The following is an 18,685-nucleotide window of genomic DNA, read 5'->3' on the forward strand; positions in this document are numbered from 1 at the left end:
TATAAAATTCTTATTCCTCCCTATGTAACAATCATTTTTAATATAAAAAATTTAATTATTGACTTACGAAACTTAATGATAGATTTTAGGAAGAAATCACTAGTAAATTGTTAAAGAAACACAGTTAAATTTTCAAAACAAAATTCAAATTCCAAATAATTTTAATAAATGTTTTCCTACTTTAATTTAGTGAGATCCTTGCGCTTGATTTTTGCTGCTTGCTGAACAGAGATTTTATATTAGGTTCGAATTTGGTTAGCTTCAGTCTCAAGTCTCCACGTTTTGTTATGTCCAACCAATTTTCCTTTAGCAGTAAATCAGTCAATTTTTATAAAATAAAAAACTGACTCATCATTTTGCAATTCTGCGAGTCCTTCTTAATACTGCATATTTGATATCATCAGACAAATCCACGAATATTGGCTGCATCATCCATCTTGGAAAATCAATTTGTTTTATATCAAAAATCTTTATTTTAAATCAGCCAATAGAATATTCTGATAATTGACAATAACAAGTAAAGAAGTATCAGTTACTTCACACTTTTGGAGCCAATGCAACTGTTCAAAGGTTTTGTTGTTAGTATGTTTGTCACATAACTCAATATGGGTAATGACAATGAAACCAAATATGTATATTCGCTTTGCATCGACAAGAGTTTTATTTGTTCCTCGAAGTTGCATATTTAATACAATTGGTTTTAAAGATTTCCACTAAATAATTCACAAATGCTTTACCATCGATTGTGAACAGATACTTCATTTCAGGTTTGTCATTTAAAAAATCGTTAACAGAAGCAAAGAGTTCCATAAATATTTTGAAGCAGTTCCCTTCAGATAGCCATCTTACTTCAGTATGAAGTAAAAGTCTCACGTGGTCTTTATTTTGTTCTTCACAAAATAGCTTCAAGAGATGCTCACATTTGGCATTAGATTTAATATCATTAACACACTTTATTACGGAACGTAATGAATACTTCATTTAGAACAGGTGAGATGTTTTAAGCTACCAAGATTTCCTTATGAATAACACAATGTACAAGAATCATTCCTGGATTTGCATCTTTCTGAATTTTAAGCAGCCATTTTATTGCCCATCAATCCATCAGCAGCACAAGTTATCAATACTGTCTCAATGTCTCTCAAAGTTGATTCAGTCATTTGCACTGAGAAATTTCTTGTTTTCAGCTTTTCAACAAGTTGTTTTTCAATATCTTCACCCATTCCGTCTATTCTTCCACTAACAGTATTTTACTGACATAGCTTTTACATCTTTGATATCGTTTTCAAGAACCGTTTTAAGAAATGCTGATATTGACGGTTTTGTTAAATTCTCCCATATCTGATAACTAGCCTCAAACATACGATTATTAGTTGAAGTATGAGAAGTAAATAGAGACTTTAATATTCTTCACCGAAATCTAGCATTGCAATTAAATGGCCCGGAAGGAAAGGGTTAAACTCGTGTCGGGTCCATATTCGAATTGCGCCCCTTAACAATCAAATTGCCCCCCTGTGGGGCGTGGGCCCCATAAGGGGTAATTTTACATGAGAAAATAATGACAGTTTGCTATATAATCATACGTCCGCAAACGCTTCGTTTCCGACATACGGGATGTTCAATTTTTTTTTTGCAAACTGACGATTTATTTATTGTTTTAAAACCAGTTGAGATATGCAAATGAAATTTGGTGGGTTTTAAGAAGTAGTTATTGCACATTTTTTTACATACAATTCATCATCATTCTCTTTGCCTTATCCCTATGCGGGGTCGGCTTCCCTAATTGCATTTCTCCACACAATTATATCTTGGGTCATATCAATGTTAATCCCCTTTACCAACATGTCCTGCCTTATCGTCTCCCCCAGGTCTTCTTTGGTCTTCCTCTCCTACTCCTTCCAGGAATCTGCACTTCAGCTATTCTTCGTATTGGGTGATTAACGTCTCGACGTTGAACATGACCAAACCATCTTAACCTATGCTCTCTCATTTTGGCATCAATTGGTGCCACACCTAGACTTCCCCTAATATACTCATTTCTAATTTTATCCTTCTTTGTCACTCCACTCATCCATCTAAGCATTCTCATTTCCGCCACATGCATTCGTTGTTCCTCTTTCTTTTTCACTGCCCAACATTCAGTTCCGTGCATCATAGCCGGTCTTATGGCTGTTTTATAGAATTTTCCCTTCAGCTTCATTGGAATTTTTCTGTCACACAACACACCACTCGCTTCTTTCCACTTCATCCATCCAGCCCTAATTCTACTGCATGCATCTCCATCTATTTCTCCATTACTCTGTAATACCGATCCTAGGTACTTAAAACTATTACTTTTCACGATCATTTCACCATCCAAAGATACCATTTTATTTGTAGTAACTCCATCTTTAAATGAACATTTCAAATACTATGTTTTTGTCCTACTAAGTTTTAAACCTTTTTCCTCCAGAGCTTGTCTCCACTGTTCCAGTTTTTGTTCTAAATCTCTTTCACTATTTCCTATTAACACTACATCATCAGCATACATTAGGCACCATGGAATACTACCCTGTAGTTTCGCTGTTATGTGGTCCAAAACTAATGAGAATAAATAAGGACTAAGCACCGAGCCTTGGTGCAATCCTACTTTCACCTGGAATTTATCAGTCTCTCCCACACCGGTCCTAACACTAGTTGTTACTCCCTCATACATATCTCTCACAATCTTTACATATTCGCCAGGGACTCCTTTCTTATTGAGTGCCCACCACAGAACCTCTCGAGGAACTCTATCATATGCTTTCTCAAGATCAATGAATACCATATGAGCGTTGGTCTCTTTATTCCTGTATTTTTCCATCAGTTGCCTTACAATGAAAATTGCATCTGTTGTTGATCTGCCCTGCATAAAGCCAAATTGATTATCGGATATTTCGGTTTCTTCACGTATCCGTCTATCAATTACTCTCCCATATTTTCATGGAGTGGCTAAGTAGTTTTATAGCCTTGTAGTTTGTGCATTGTTGTATGTCTCCCTTGTTTTTGTAGACAGGTACTAATATACTGCTTCTCCATTCGTCTGGCATTTGTCCAACTTCCATAATTCTATTAAATAGACCTGCTAGCCAACTTGTTCCTATCTCTTCCAATGCTCTCCATACTTCCCCAGGAATATCATCTGGTCCGACTGCTTTTCCTTTCTTTATTTTTTGAAGCGCTTGAGCCACTTGCTCGATTGTTATTCTGGTAACCATTGCTGTTACTGTCTCCGTTAACTCCACAGGCTGTCTGTCAAATTCTTCATTTAATAGACTGTCAAAATAATTTCTCCATCTCTTCTTCTTCTTCTTCTTTAGTTTATTGGCCTCCACCTACTTGGGTATTTGGCCAGCTCATCGTCGCGGAATAAGGGAAAAATCCCTTATTCACTTACAATTTGGAGTTAGTACATTGTACAGTTTGATTCTTCTTCTTCTTCTTTAGTTAACTGGCAATTTTGGTTGGTGTGGGAAAAACATGATAAGATAAAAAAAAATTCACGCTAGGAGTAACTGTCTATCAATAAACAATCTGCTTTTTCTTCTTTGATTTAGCAGAAATTTTGAGTTGGCATGGGACAAATACAACAACTAAACTTTTTTTCAACGACATTAAACTTTTTTCCATCTCTCATTTCTCCATCTCTTTTTGACATCCTTTTCGTGAATTAGTATTTTATTATTTTCATCACGGATACATCTAATCTGATTAAAATCTCTTGCTTTCTTTGCTCTCTGTTTGGCTATTTTATATATCTTTGCTTCGCCTTCCCTGGTATCAAGTTGATCGTATAGGTTTGAATACGCTTCTGCTTTAGCTTTTGCTACTGCTCCTTTCGCTTCCTTTTTGGCGACCATATAGTTTTGAAGATCCTATGTCCGATCTGGTTTCTTGCCACTTTTTATATAATTTTCCCTTCTCTTTTTTTTACATACAATTAAAAAATTTTATTTTCACCATTGGCGTGCATACGGGTAATATGATCGGTCATAATACCCGTTTGCGCGCCAATGGTGAATATTATATTCTTAATTGCATGTCAAAAAATGTGCAATAACTACGTCTTAAAACCCACCAAATTTCATTTGCATATCTGAACTGGTTTTAAAGCAATAAATAAATCGTCAGTTTGTAAAAAAAAATTGTACATCCCTTATCTCGGAAACGAAGTGTTTGCGGACGTATGATTATAAAGCAAACTGTCATTACTTTCTCATTTAAAATTACCCCTTAAAGTTTGTCGCACTTATTTAGAAACACCCTGTACTGGTGACGAATATGGCCAGTTGTTAAAGTACCTAACTTTTTTATTATCTAACATAAGCGAATGAATCTAAAAACAGAATGTTTAGAAAACCTGAGGCTATACGGTCTGAGCTTCGCTGGTGTCGCTCCTAGCAGTTACTAATTCAACTTTTACCGGTAATTTTTAAATTTATTATTTAATTGTTATCGCTTAATATTTACAACGCAAAAAAGTAATTAAATTGTAATCGATTTTTTTAAGATTTTTCTAATCATTTTGACGTTCTATTGATAAAATATCAATTTCTTACTTCGGATACTTTGACAATAATCGTGTAGATGGCGCTAAGATTATAATAGATTATTTATAATTAGATATTACGGAACATTAAAAAAACTTAAATTCAGTATTTAAAACGTAAGTATATTTAAGGTAAAAATATATACCACAGCTTTGACCAACTAATATTGTTTATAATTAATGTTTTTAATTTTAATTTTAAATTAATCACTTTGACATTTATGTCAAATTTCCAGTAAACGTTTACAAACTTGTCACTACTGGCGTTCGCGAATTTGTAAATATCCCCTCTACGTACGAGCTCACAGCGTATAGTTGGGTTTTAATTTCAGTACTTTATAAATGCTAGAATAGTCCACAGGGTGATGCAAACTTTGAGAAAAAATCACAATTTGATTCGTACACCCTGTACACAATTACAGTTTACCTGTTTAGCAACAATATTATTACAGCGATATTGTTCATGAATAAGGCTATAACATGGTAAAAAAATCACTTAAATCGGACAACTGGTTTAGGAAATTCGTGACATCAAATTGACCAAATTTTTAAGTGGATCGATTTTTTTGCACCCGAGTGTATTTAGATAGAAAGTGACAATATTTTTCGAGGGTTCCCCGCTCCTTATGACATGTTTAAAAAGAACTAATCATACTATTTCTACATTCAGATTACTATGTCATGGATTTTCTACAAGGTTAACCAATTCTTTTTCCTTAGGTTGAAGCCCTTCACATAGAACAAGCCAATACGGATTTCTTTATATTTTGCGAATTACTCAAAGATTATTTGGGTTTGTTGGGTGCAGTAAGGGATGCCTTCCACGAGAGAACTAAGTTGTTCCAACATTGGCAGCACGCTCAGCAAATGTTGGCCAAAAAGAGAGAAAACAAAGCAAAGGTGAAAATTGCAGGAGGAAATGATAAAGCGGAACAAACCAATGCAGAACTTGTCGAGGTATGTTAGTTTACGTTACCTGTTTAATATTTGTATTAAGTACTTTATTCGTTGCTTTTTAGTGGGAGTCCAAAGTCGAACGGGGACAAGAAAACTTCGATAGAATATCTCAGATGATAAAGAAAGAAATGGAAAGGTTTGAGAAGTGCAGAGTCCAAGAATTTAAAACTATGTTTATCAAGTATTTAGAGAATCATATGGAACACCAAGCCCAGGTATGTACAACCGTGATGTGTGGTATTTGTGTCACTTAACACGTTTTTATAGAAGAGCAAATGTTACTACGTTACAGGTCTGTGTCTAAACTTACTCATCCTTTTCGTTCCAATAAAAGATTGCTTTAGACCAGTTACTTGCATTTTCCAAGTTTTGCAGAAGGTGCAACTTCAAATTATAATTCCATGTTTTCTATCCATCCAGTCTCCTTCTTTCAGATCTCGTCCCGCCCCCCCCCCCTTCAGATTTGGTTATAATTTGGAATACTCACAGTGGCTAATAAGAGAAACAACAATACAAAACTTTAAATTTTTATTTCATGCCGTTTCCGAAATATGGTTATGTAAAGTTTTCCAAAATGGTCCAAAACACCCCGATCATACTTTATTGGAATGGTTGTAGAAGCTGACCTAATTGAGCTAGAATGCTGGAAGAGGTGTCATTTTGCAGCATTTTTAAAGCTCTTTACAGTGATATATACAGCATGATGCTACGATAAACAAGTTTTTCTCAAACAAATAAAAATATTTTGATTAAGTTTTTTCCAAAAAGTACATAATTTAAAATTTTCATAATATTCCTAAAGTACATAGTACTGTTGTTAATAACATATAAAAATGTAATCATGGGATGGCGATGTTTTTAACATAAAAAAAAATAAATTTCACATATACAGTATGGTGCAAATGAAAGGAATAAATTCGTAATGTCGCAAGTTGGCAACTTTAAGGAAAAATCCCGAAACAGGTCGATTTTTATTTTTAAATTGTAATTTTTTGGCATATGTATCATACTACATCTGGGCGTCATCAATCTGGGCGCGATGACGTAATCGATGATTTTTTAAATGAGACTATAGGTCGTGTGTTAGCTCATTTGCAAGGTTATTCAATTCTCTATTTAGTAATATAAACAATAATATAATTATTTATACAGTGGGGCAAAAACTTTTTTTAATTAAATTAATTGACAAAAAAAAAGAAGAATGTATGTAATTTATTTAATTTAAAATATATTTTACTGTTGCCAGAAACAGATAAATTACATTCATTCTTCTTTTTTGTCAATTAGTTTAATTAAAAAAACTTTTTTTGTCACCCTGTATAAATAATTATGTTATTGTTTATATTACTGAATAGAGAATTGAATAACCTTTCAAATGAGCTAACACACGACCTATAGTCTCATTTAAAAAATCATCGATTACGTCATCACGCCCAGATGGATGACGTCACTAGTATGATACATATGCCAAAAATATACAATTTAAAAATAAAAATGAACCTGTTTCGGAATTTTTCCAAAGTTGCCAACTTATGACATTACGAATTTATTCCTTTCATTTGCACCATACTGTATGTGTGAAATTTATTTTTTTTATGTTGAACCCATCACCATCCCATGATAAAATGTTTATATGTTATTAAAAACAGTACTACGTATTTGTAGGAATATTATGAAAATTTTAAATTATGTACTTTTTGGAAAAAAACTTTCAAAATATATTGTTTTTGTTTGAGAAAAACTTGTTTATCGTAGGATCATGCTGTATATATCACTGTAAAGAGCTTTAAAAATGCTGCAAAATGACACCTCTCCCAGCATTCTAGCTCAATTAGGTCAGCTTCTGCAACCATTCCAATAAAGTATGATCGGGGTGTTTTGGACCATTTTGGAAAATTTTACATAACCATATTTCGGAAACGGCATGAAATAAAAATTTAAAATTTTGTATTGTTGTTTCTTTTATTAGCCACTGTGGGTATTCCAAATTATAACCAAATCTGAAGAGGGGGCGGAAATTAGGTGTGTTGAATTGATATGGAATGACCCATCAGTCTCCCAGCCAATTGGCGTTTTTGGCTTATTTCTTTATGTAGATATTTTATATTCCCTTTAAATATGTTTTAACTAAGTTATTTTGTCCGGTCAGAATAATCAATGTAAACTCTTTTTAACTAACAATGCAGGGCCGTAACTACCATTGGGTCAACCGGGCCAGTGCCCCGGGGCCCCCGGCCAAGGGGGGCCCCGCAGGAGTCCCCTTTGATTGGCCGAGATATTACATTGCTTGACAAAAATTGGAAAATAAATAGGAAAATAGGAAAATAAAAATATGTATTTTGAAAGCCGATCCCAACAAAATATTTTCAAATGACACAATTTTAAAAAGACCTTTTAAAAATAACGCAACATAAAGTTTTAATTTTTTTTCTGGGGAAATTAGTCTTTTCGACTAAAATGCAATTGGAATAGAACAGAGGCCCCTGAGGCCTGAGCTAAGCTGGGGCCCCCGAGACCTTAACAAAACAATTTAAATTATTACTTAGGAAATTAGTTATTTCGGCGTAATAAAACCTAAAATGCCATTGGAAGAGGGGCCCGGGCTAAGCTGGGGCCCCCGAGACCTTTCGTAAAGATATAAATTGTTAAAACACTAAAGAAGTAAAACTTCACTTCAAATTTATTAAAAAATTTTATCTAAAAAGATCCAAATTGGATTGAAGTGGGTACATCACTAGTACAAAAAACACAAACGTTTTCGGACTAATCAGTCCATCATCAGGTTGAAAACCTAAAATAAGCAAACCACTGTATAAAAAGGCTAAGTTGAAATTTTGACTGTTAGAAAATTAGGAAAAGTTAAAACATGTGGTTACTTACTTTAGATCCAAAATAGTTGGAACTAGCTACATAGTTAGGTCGAAAGACCTTAGTAATACAAGAATTAGGCCATTTCGGCTACAACAATGTCGACAATAAGTCGATGTTAAAAGAATATAAAAATTTAATGAGACTATAAAGGAGTCTTCATCTTGGCTTCACACTGACAGACTGAAATATGACATTGAAAGAATATTGACAAGACCTTATTGGGACCGTGCAAGTTCGGAAAAGCGACACCTATTTCTACGCTTTGCACTTTTATTCGCACTTTTGATTATATTGGCCAATCATATGGTCCTGGTTAATGGATAATTGTCAAGGCCATAGTCCAAAAAAAATAATAAGAAGAAAAAATAAGATTTAGGTTCTGTTATCTAAACGTAAACAATTGTATGTAGTAAATAAAATTAGTTATTAAAATGCAGTACTGCAATCAAAATACAATTAATTAAATTTACCTTTATATAATAATTGCATATCATATCAATATTGTGGAGCAATATATAATTTTTCTTCTTAAATGACAAGAGGTATGAAATGTACGTCAATTTGACAATTTCAATTGACAATATGAACTATTTAAGAAAGTTGCAATATTTCTCCGCTATTCGCGCACGATCGTTTCGCGTATCCCTTCCAAGTACTTGCACACCGCGAATAGGTAGGGTATTTTATGTGTATACAGTTATTTTATATTGTAAAAATTCCAAAATAATTACAATATAAAATAACTGTATACATATAAAATTCCCTACCTACAAGGTCTTGTCAATATTCTTTAAATGTCATATTTCAGTCTGTCAGTTTGAAGCCAAGATGAAGACTCCTTTATAGTCTCATTAGGCCCTAGATATAGCAGCATACCCTGCTATAATCTCAAAGCCGCGTTAGCGGTATAAATCGGGAGCCTATTATTATTATACTTCTTTGGTCTAGTACAAAATTTTTCACGGAGTTTTTTAATTTTGTGAAAAATATTGACGTGATGGGATCAAACCAAATTCATATTCAGAATCAACGTACCCGTATTAGAAAAGGACACATCAAATTCAAAACCAAAAAACCATATCGGCCTGTGTGATTTTTCTAGATCTCTAGTGCTTCCTCTTCTTTTGCTAGTATTGGTGAGCACCGAATATTTCATTTCGTAGATACCCTCCATATCTGGGAGGCATTTCCCCATCCGTCACCTGCGGATACGCTCTATTGAGGACTAAGAACCTCGTATAGTCGGTTCGCTAAACTCACACAACTGGCTAGTGATTCTAGTAAGTAATTTTGCCAATTTCGTAAAATTGGCAAAAAAATAATTACTAAATAGTTAGTAATTTTGTTAATTTTGCCAGAATTGGCAAAATTCTAACTATTTAGTAATTATTTTTTTGCCAATTTTACCAAATTGGCAAAATTACTTACTAAAATCACTAGCCAGTTGTGTCTGAGTTTAGCGAACCGACTATACCAGAAATTCTTAACTATTGTCTATTTTATTGTTTTAGCTTGTTAAATACTGGGAGGCATTTTTACCAGAAGCCAAAGCGATTGCCTGACTGGAGGATATTTGTAAAGAATAGCAGCATGTACATTCCTATTGGAGATTTCCAGAAATATAGAAACATACGTAGATAATCGGGAATCTCACAATATTCTTTATCAATGTTGATTTTTATTCTTCTGTAAATATCGATGAAAACATTTTGAAGAACTTATTATTGTGAATTGATATCATTGGCAAATGTCTACACAAGCAAATTTTAATTAAGGGATTATTTTTTAAGACGGTTCCACTATACAGTGATGAGCGCGCTAATAACCGGAAAATAGCATAAAAGATGGAAAACGTATTAAGTTGTGAGATAAAAAGAAATGAAATAGTCGAGCTGGGAAATTTAGCGATATTAACCTATGAATTTACATTATATTGATTGTTTCCCACCTTTAGACGCATCGGATGAGTTTGGCAACTGCCACTGTCACAGTGACAGTTTTAGTTGACATACTCATCTGATACGTGTAAAGATGGGAAAAAAATCAATATAATGTAAATTCATATGTTAATATCGCTAAATTTACCAGCTCGACTAGTTTCATTTCTTTTTATCTCACAACTTAATATGTTTTCCATCTTTTGTGCTATTTTGCCGGTTATTAGCGCGCTCATCACTGTATATGATTTATATGAATAGTACTGCTGCAAATTTTTCAGAAAACTAAAAACAAATACTAAAAATGTATATTTAAATGTACATTTTATAAAGGGATGTAGATCTGTTATGATTATTAAATTATTCATTAAAAGTATCATTTACTGAATAGTAAATATTTAGATTTTTAAATTTAGCATATATATACATTTTTCCTATTTGCTAAGATCTCCATTACTTTAAGGAAACTTCAACATTTTGCTTTTTAAGTCAAGATATTTTATACATGTAATCAGCGGGGAGTAGTGTTAATATTATTAATGTCCGACTGGTATATTATTTGACAAATAATGACATGATTTCGAAGTCAGTTAAGTATGATATAATGTCCTAGGACGTTATTTGGAAAAATAACGCCCTAGGATATTAAATTTAAAAAGCTAATCAAATACTGTCAAGTTGACAAATAACAACCTAAGTAAAACTATGGTTACCACAATTACGTTACGACTATAGCTTGTAAATGTACTTATTTGAAAACTAAATAATTCAAAATTCATTCAAATTTTTTGTATATAAAGAATAATTTATTCGGACATTAAACGTTGAAGGCACCACGGGTATTATAGATAATAACGCTTTCGGTCAACGTATATATCCCTCGGGCCAACGGTCTTTGGTATATACACCATTGACCTCAAGCGTTATTATCCTTATAATACCCTTGGTACCTTAATAACTATAATTAATTAATAAAAGTCCTATAAATTAAAATATGCAACAGGTACATAGTATAATAGATACAGAAATTTTTATCCTCGAATTTGGAATTTGACAGTACCATTATTTGTCCTTTTGGAGAAATATATATGTGTGGAATCGTCTTAATTCATTCAATTAGTCCCTTCCGCTATATTATAAAGTGACACTTGAATTTAAAACACCCCTATAAAATTTAGTACACCACTGTAAAATTATTCTGATTTCAACTATTGTTTAAAATATTATCAAGTATCCAAAGCTGACAAAATTAAAAAGCTTAATTCAAACTTTTAGGGTATACTTCAAAAGTATTTCAATTGACTTAAATTGTATAAGAATATATTTATTAATGTCGAAGTTAGAATAACTTAAAATTCGGAAACCACCTAAACCTCGAGTTGACTTCAATTTGATACGTGTCAAATACTGTTTCACTTCGGTGTGAGACGATCGAGCCGATTTTATCTGAGGTACGTTCAGCTGAGGGCACGATCGAGCCGAAGTTACTCGGATGGTCAGTTGTGCGACTGTGCAGCCCAGGCTAGGGATGGCGGTTTTTGAGAAAACACCGGTTTTCGGTTAAACCGGTTTTATTTACTTACGGTTTAACCTGTCGGTTATAACCGATCAAAAAAACCGGTTATTCCAAAAACCGGTTTACGGTTATTTTAATCAATATTCAACACCCAATTGGTAACAACGTTACATTTACATTGCACTTTAGTTTGTGATACTCCACATGTCTATTTTCAATATAAAATCTCTAACAGTTTTCGATATATTGGAAAAAATCTATTTTCATTTGATAACTTCAAAGGGCTGTAAATTTTTTTGGTTCAATCCATCTATTTTTGGTCCCAAAATATATGATTTAATTTATGACCTACCGTTATAATAAACTAACTCAATAAAAATTTCGGATCCAAATCATATCAAATAATTGCAAAATACAAATGAAGGGCTTAATGTGAAACACTGACAAGCCTCAAAAAGGTAAAAGTGAGATATTTGACTTTAAATGTTAAAAATAATATTAAAAAATCCAGTAACAACTTTAATTGTTTTAGTTTAGATATTTCCATGCATCATGCCCTATGCCCCCTATGGGGCTGTAGTTGACAACAATACTAATCAAATTACTTGAAACTCAAGAAAAAACAGCCTTTATTTAAAAAAAATGTGGCTTGTTACATCATAACATTAATAATAAATACCCAAATTTTAGATATACATATGTAGATTCAGAATTTTCTATTATTGACTGAGTTCGGGGTGGTTTCAACCCTATAGGTGTTAAACAGTGTTTATTTCTTTGTATCCATCAACTTGTTGGAATTTTTGACGGGTGTGTTTGGATTTTATTGACGGACTTTGTTCATTATCCTACAACCAAATGCAATAATATAACAAGCCACGTCATAAGCCACTACATTAATATTGAATGGTAATAATGCGACAAGCCACATTTAGGAAAAAATTACATATCGCTGGATTTTCACTACTTGTGCCATTTCTAGATTGTACATAGTCAGGGTCACGGTCACTGTCATCGAATGTCAAGTCAACTTTGCTATTTTTCTTTCTAAAATCGTCAGAACTCAATAATTATCCGAAACGCTTCCGCCCATGTTCGCCATTTTGATGTGGCTTGTCATTATGTCGAGTAGATACTAGAACAAACTAGGCCTATGCAATAGTGTGGCCATAGATTTATCGGGCCATCTATTAACGAAGGGCTGAGATAATTTGTTAGTGACTTGTTATACTGTTAATTTAACCAAGAATAACACTAACTCTTTTTGAACTCATGTGTGGCTTGTCATTGTTTCACATTAAGCCCTTCAAATGGTAGTGAAATTAGGTACCTTGGCACCAATATGTATAATAATTATAAAAACAAAAATGTAACATCAAAAATAAAAACAAATAACGAAGCATTGTTAAATTTCTGAATTGGATGTATTATTGTCCTAAATGTTTTTGCAACGTTGTATTTCTGAAAAACAATAATTCCTTTTTACACAACATACACAAAACTCTTCAATTTTTTCCATTTTTTAAAGTGATTTCACAGGAATGATTTTTTTCTTCTGGATTTATTAATGATAAAATATAAGCTTACTCTCGTTTGTGTCGGTATAGCCTCTCTATACAATTACATATATTACAACTATGCAGACTGCACAGATGATTGATACTAATATCTCTTTTAGCTAGGATTCCCCAATTCAATAAACAAGAGGTGCTAATTTTCAAGTTCATCAAAACAGCCAATTCAGCTTATCACATTTCTTAAACATATTATTTTAGTGAGTTATAACTAGGGTTACCATAATTTATTAAGGCCAAATCCGGACAGAGGTAGTCCAAGGGGTTGTAGAAAATCTAAAATGTGAATTTAACTGTGTGTTGCTACCTCTACATTGTGCATACAGTGTGTTCCAACGAAAATTTAACCCCCCCCCCCCCCCACACAAACTTAGAAACTGAGAGTTTCTTCACAAAAACACGTCAATTTGTATTGGAAGGGGGACGAATTTTCATGCAAAATTCATGCTCTCAAATGTAACCCCCTACTGACCCCAGTGTTTTTTAATTAGCAAGTGTAGTCGAGTTGCACATCATTTGAAAGGTAGTTTTTTTTCTCTACACGACCCTCTATTTTTTTAATTTGCTAAATAACTTTAAAGACAGTTTTGGATTTAACTAATTTATAATACATTTGTAAAGTTCAAAATTATCTTCAAACTTGTTATGTAACTTGTTATGTAAATTAAAAAAAAAATATGAGTGTCGTGTAGAGAAAAAAAAATACCTTTCAAGTGATGTACCATTCGATCACACTTGCTATTAAAAAAAAAAGTGGGGGTTGATGCCGGGCAGTGGAGGGTTACATTTGAGGACATGAATTTTGCAGGAAAATTCGTTCCCCTCCCATTAGAAATTTACGTATTTTTTTTTAATTTTGAAGAAGCTCTTGGTTTCTGAGTTTCTGGGGTGGTCAGATTTTCGATTAAACAGACTGTATATGCGAAATGCAGATGGCACAATTAAAAGTACAGCTGTTTCGCTACAATATGCAACTAACATCGAAAATCTTTGCCAGTTTAAAATACATATATACCTATGTTTTAACATACTTTAGACCTAGAACTTAACTGGGTGCTGCGCAGAATGAAATTTCCCACCGTTGGGCCAAGTGTTTTCCATTTTTTTTAGTAAAGCAAAAAATCCGGACATTTCTCATATCCGGACGCCAATCCGGACATGCCTTTCAAATCCGGACTGTCCGGATGAAATCCGGACGTATGGTAACCCTAGTTATAACGAATATAACATTAAACAAATCAAGAGTTATTGATGAATTTAAGCAAACAATATTTCTTTTCTGATTTTTTTTCTTAGATAACTTATCCGGTTTTTCACCGGTTATTACTTAAAAAGAAAAAAAACCAGTTAAAACCGGGACAAAAAAACAACCGATAAAACCGGTTTTAAGTTAAAACCGGCAGGTTTTTCCCATCCCTAGCCCAAGCGTAATGCATTAATATACGAAATATGTTAGGTAAAGTCCGTGATTGATAATACACATTTATAACATTTATTCTAACATGACATTTTAGTTAAATCTGACAGTTGTCATATTTTATTTGCAATTTGGTATTTTTAAATGGTATTTTCTTTGATTTGTATAGTCTTATAAATTGTACAGCTTATATTCGTAGATATATTATATAATTCGTAATTTTTTTTTCGATTATAGCGCCATCTATCGACAACTAGAATAAATGTTATAAATGTCTCTAATCACAGACGTGCCTTTTTTTCTGTCACATACAATTTAATGCGTTGGAAAGAAATCGAAAAACTCTTGACGCACTGAAAGATGCTCATGAGAAAAAGAATATTTACATGATTAAAAAATTTAACAAAAATTTAATATAATTCGCTGTAAAACGAAACCAAAAGACGTCTTATATTTCAGTTCGTTCAGAGAGCGTCATAAACGCCCTTAAATATGTTTCACTCTCAGAGATCCTCAGAGTGTGTATGACTATCTGTATACGTGTAAATATAAGAATTTATTTCAAGAATATACACTTACATTTACTAAGTAAATACTTACACTTATATTTTACTATCCCTTGAGATACACCTAATCAATTAGGTTAAAGCTGTAAGTACCGAATAATTATCTGTTGCCGGCGCAATCGTGCCCATAGATTAAATACCTCTATCGAAACCGGATTATTGTAGTTACCATCGGCACAATCGTCCCATACTATTTCACTTTAATTAACGTTAGTAATAAAGTAAATTTTATGACATACCTATCTGGAGGTACTCTGAATCGATTGGCGTAATAATTTTTTTAAGGGATGTTTACAATCTAAGTGGCTCACACTATATATATTTAAAAAAACTTGATAGGACTAAAATGAAATATTGCATTTTTGTGCTAAAAAATGTATTACAAATTCAGACATAGATAGAATGTATTTTTACTTTTGTGCTATTAATATTACTATATTCAAACGTATTACCTTTTTATATATATATTTCTTTTTAAACTATATTCATTAGTTTGAATTTTTTTGTATACATGTATAATAAGAAGTGTGATTTTTAAACAATATCTACGTAAATGTATGAATATCTCAGATTTATATTATGATGTATTTGATAGATAATTAAACATATGTATCTTATATATACTTCAAAGTGTGTTTATATTTTTATTTAAATATTCAAGGTACAGCAACATGAATCCGAAAAATCTTGAATGTTATTATTTACTGCACGTGCTTAATATGTTCTAGAACTATTCTGTGGCTTGTTTAAGAACTAAAAAGAGTAGTTATTGAAGCTGGATTTCCACCCAAAGAAGTTAATTCTTAAAATTAAAATTAATTAAATAATTAAAGATTCTTTTTTTTCCGTTGTAATAAAACATATAAAGGAATTATTATTCGGTTTTTATTCAATTTTAGTTAGAGCCTTCAACCTCCGTGTTTCGTTATTAATAGATCTTTATAGATCTGATAATAAAAGGCAACTTTAACTGAGAATAAAAAGCAACTTTGGTTTTTATTCAATTTTAGTTAGAGCCTTCAACCTCCGTGTTTCGTTATTAATAGATCTTTATAGATCTGATAATAAAAGGCAACTTTAACTGAGAATAAAAAGCAACTTTGTTCCTGTCCTACTATACGCTGTGAGCTCGTAGGTAGAGGGGATATTTAAAAGTTCGTGAGCGCCAGTAGTGACAATTCAGTGAACTTTTTCTGGAAATTTGACGTAAATGTCAAAGTGATTAATTTAAAATATTGAAATTAAAAATATTAGTTGGTCAAAGCTGTGGTATATATTTTTACCTTAAATATGCTTACGTTTTAAATACTGAATTTAAGTTTTTTTAATATTTCGTAATATGTAATTATAAATTAATCTCTTCATCTAAGCGCCATCTACACGATAATTGTGAAAGTATCTGAAATAAGAAACATACATATTTCATCAATAGAACGTCAAAATGATTAGTAAAATCTTAAAAAAATCGATTACAATTTAATTATTTTTTGCGTTGTAAATATTACGCGATAAAAATTAAATAATAAATTTAAAAATTTCCGGAGAAATTCTTTTTTTTTTTGGCTTGGACTATGGTCATTCAGCCAGTCTCAATCAAAAGTAAATGTATTAAAGATATTGCCAATTAGTGAAACTGGGTTATTATAATATTATTACAATTTTTTACTTCTTATTTACCTACTCATTACAGCTAATGTACAGCCGGTTCCTAAAAAAACTGATACGACTCTTAGTAAGATTTGATCATGTTGAGCAGTGTATTTGATTGATCTGACATTATATTTATTATGACACACAAATAATAAAATAAACAAACAACAAACAACTGATTACATATTATATTAATTCATAAATTGTACTAATTATTAAGGTCTAAATGTTTATATTATTTTAAATCTATCTTAACTTTTATATTAACTATCTAAATGATAGTTTTTACATCAAATAGATCACATAATTATTGTAAACGTGGATTATACAACAAAACAAATTAATATTCAATTCAGCCCTGTAACTTATTAAAATAAATATTATAGAAGTTTTCAGGGACTTTCAGCCCTCGGTAATAATGTAGTCTTTCATTCTGAGTTTAAATTTTTCAAAAATATTTATTAGTTTTCTCAGGATTCGAAGAAAATGAATACAATTAAAATACATTGAGAATTTTGACATGCGTCACAATTTTGCATTAACTCAATGTAAAATTCTAAACTGTTAAATTCCAGCTTCCCTAATTATTTGACATCAAAAGACATTAGAAACTATTTGTAGAGGATTGAAATCTGTATTGAAAACAACTGTTAAAATTGGTCTACGTAATTAAACATATTCCAAAATTTTGTAAAAATGTAATACATTTCAGTTTTCAGCCCAAACTTAGGCCACACACAATGCAATAATGTTCACATTTTTGAACTGTCAATATTTTTATTTTATCATCTATTGTTTAAAAACAATACAGTTGATAAGATACTCTCAGTTGCGGAGAAAGTATTAATAATAAAGATTAATAATAAAGTCTAATAACCGTGGAACAGAATAAGCTATCTGACAAATTTTAAGATTTGGCAGTGACATTGACAGTATGTAAATATTAAGTATTTATCCTTCAAAATACACTGCTCAATTTTCTACAAAATACGCTTCAAGAGTCGTATCAGTTTTTTTTGGAACCAGGTGTACATACTATGTTAATAAATATAAATATATTATACTACTTAACCCTTTCGATGCGGCTCTCTCTCCGGCGATACTCATGCCCCAGTGCGGCTATTTCTGACGTCAAAACGGTCGGCCGCTTTCGCGCTAAATAATGCGACTAAATGATTCTTTATAACGTTGTTTTATATAAACAAAATAATTGGGTAATTATTTATAATTTTTTTTATTTTTTTTTTGAAACAAAATAAATTTTACAAAAAAATACAAAAACGCTATTGTTTAGAAAAACTTAGGATAGAAAGATAGATAAAACAAATTAAAAAATTATTGCACATATTTTTGCATTCAAATTCAATGTAAACAAATGTTAACAAAACAAATAAAAACAAAAAAATTATCCATAACAAAAAAACAACAAAATTATCCATAACAAAAGAAAAACAAAATTATCCAAAACAAAAAATAAAACCAAATAGTCATTTGTTATGTAGAACTTACTTTCTAAAAATGTTTGATGGTGTGAAATCTTTCAAAACAATTCACAACACATAAAGGCACATTGCACTCACGGCACATAAAACTTGTTTCTTTTCTTTTTTTGTTTTTGGCACACACAACA

General features: G+C 31.8%; 1 protein-coding gene across 1 annotated transcript in view; it reads left to right on the forward strand.

Annotated features, from left to right (window-relative positions):
* Positions 1 to 14,977, forward strand: part of LOC126889464 (sorting nexin-2-like) — a 48,838-nt gene extending 33,861 nt beyond the window's left edge. Inside the window, exons 7-9 of the mRNA XM_050657782.1 lie at positions 5,288 to 5,524; positions 5,587 to 5,739; positions 9,907 to 14,977. Coding sequence (XP_050513739.1) covers positions 5,288 to 5,524; positions 5,587 to 5,739; positions 9,907 to 9,957 — 441 coding nt within the window. The 3' untranslated portion in view covers positions 9,958 to 14,977. The remainder of the gene's footprint in view (positions 1 to 5,287; positions 5,525 to 5,586; positions 5,740 to 9,906) is intronic.
* Positions 14,978 to 18,685: the final 3,708 nt, after the last annotated feature.

This window comes from Diabrotica virgifera, chromosome 8, assembly GCF_917563875.1.
Source record: "Diabrotica virgifera virgifera chromosome 8, PGI_DIABVI_V3a".
In the NCBI taxonomy this organism is placed as follows: domain Eukaryota; kingdom Metazoa; phylum Arthropoda; class Insecta; order Coleoptera; family Chrysomelidae; genus Diabrotica; species Diabrotica virgifera.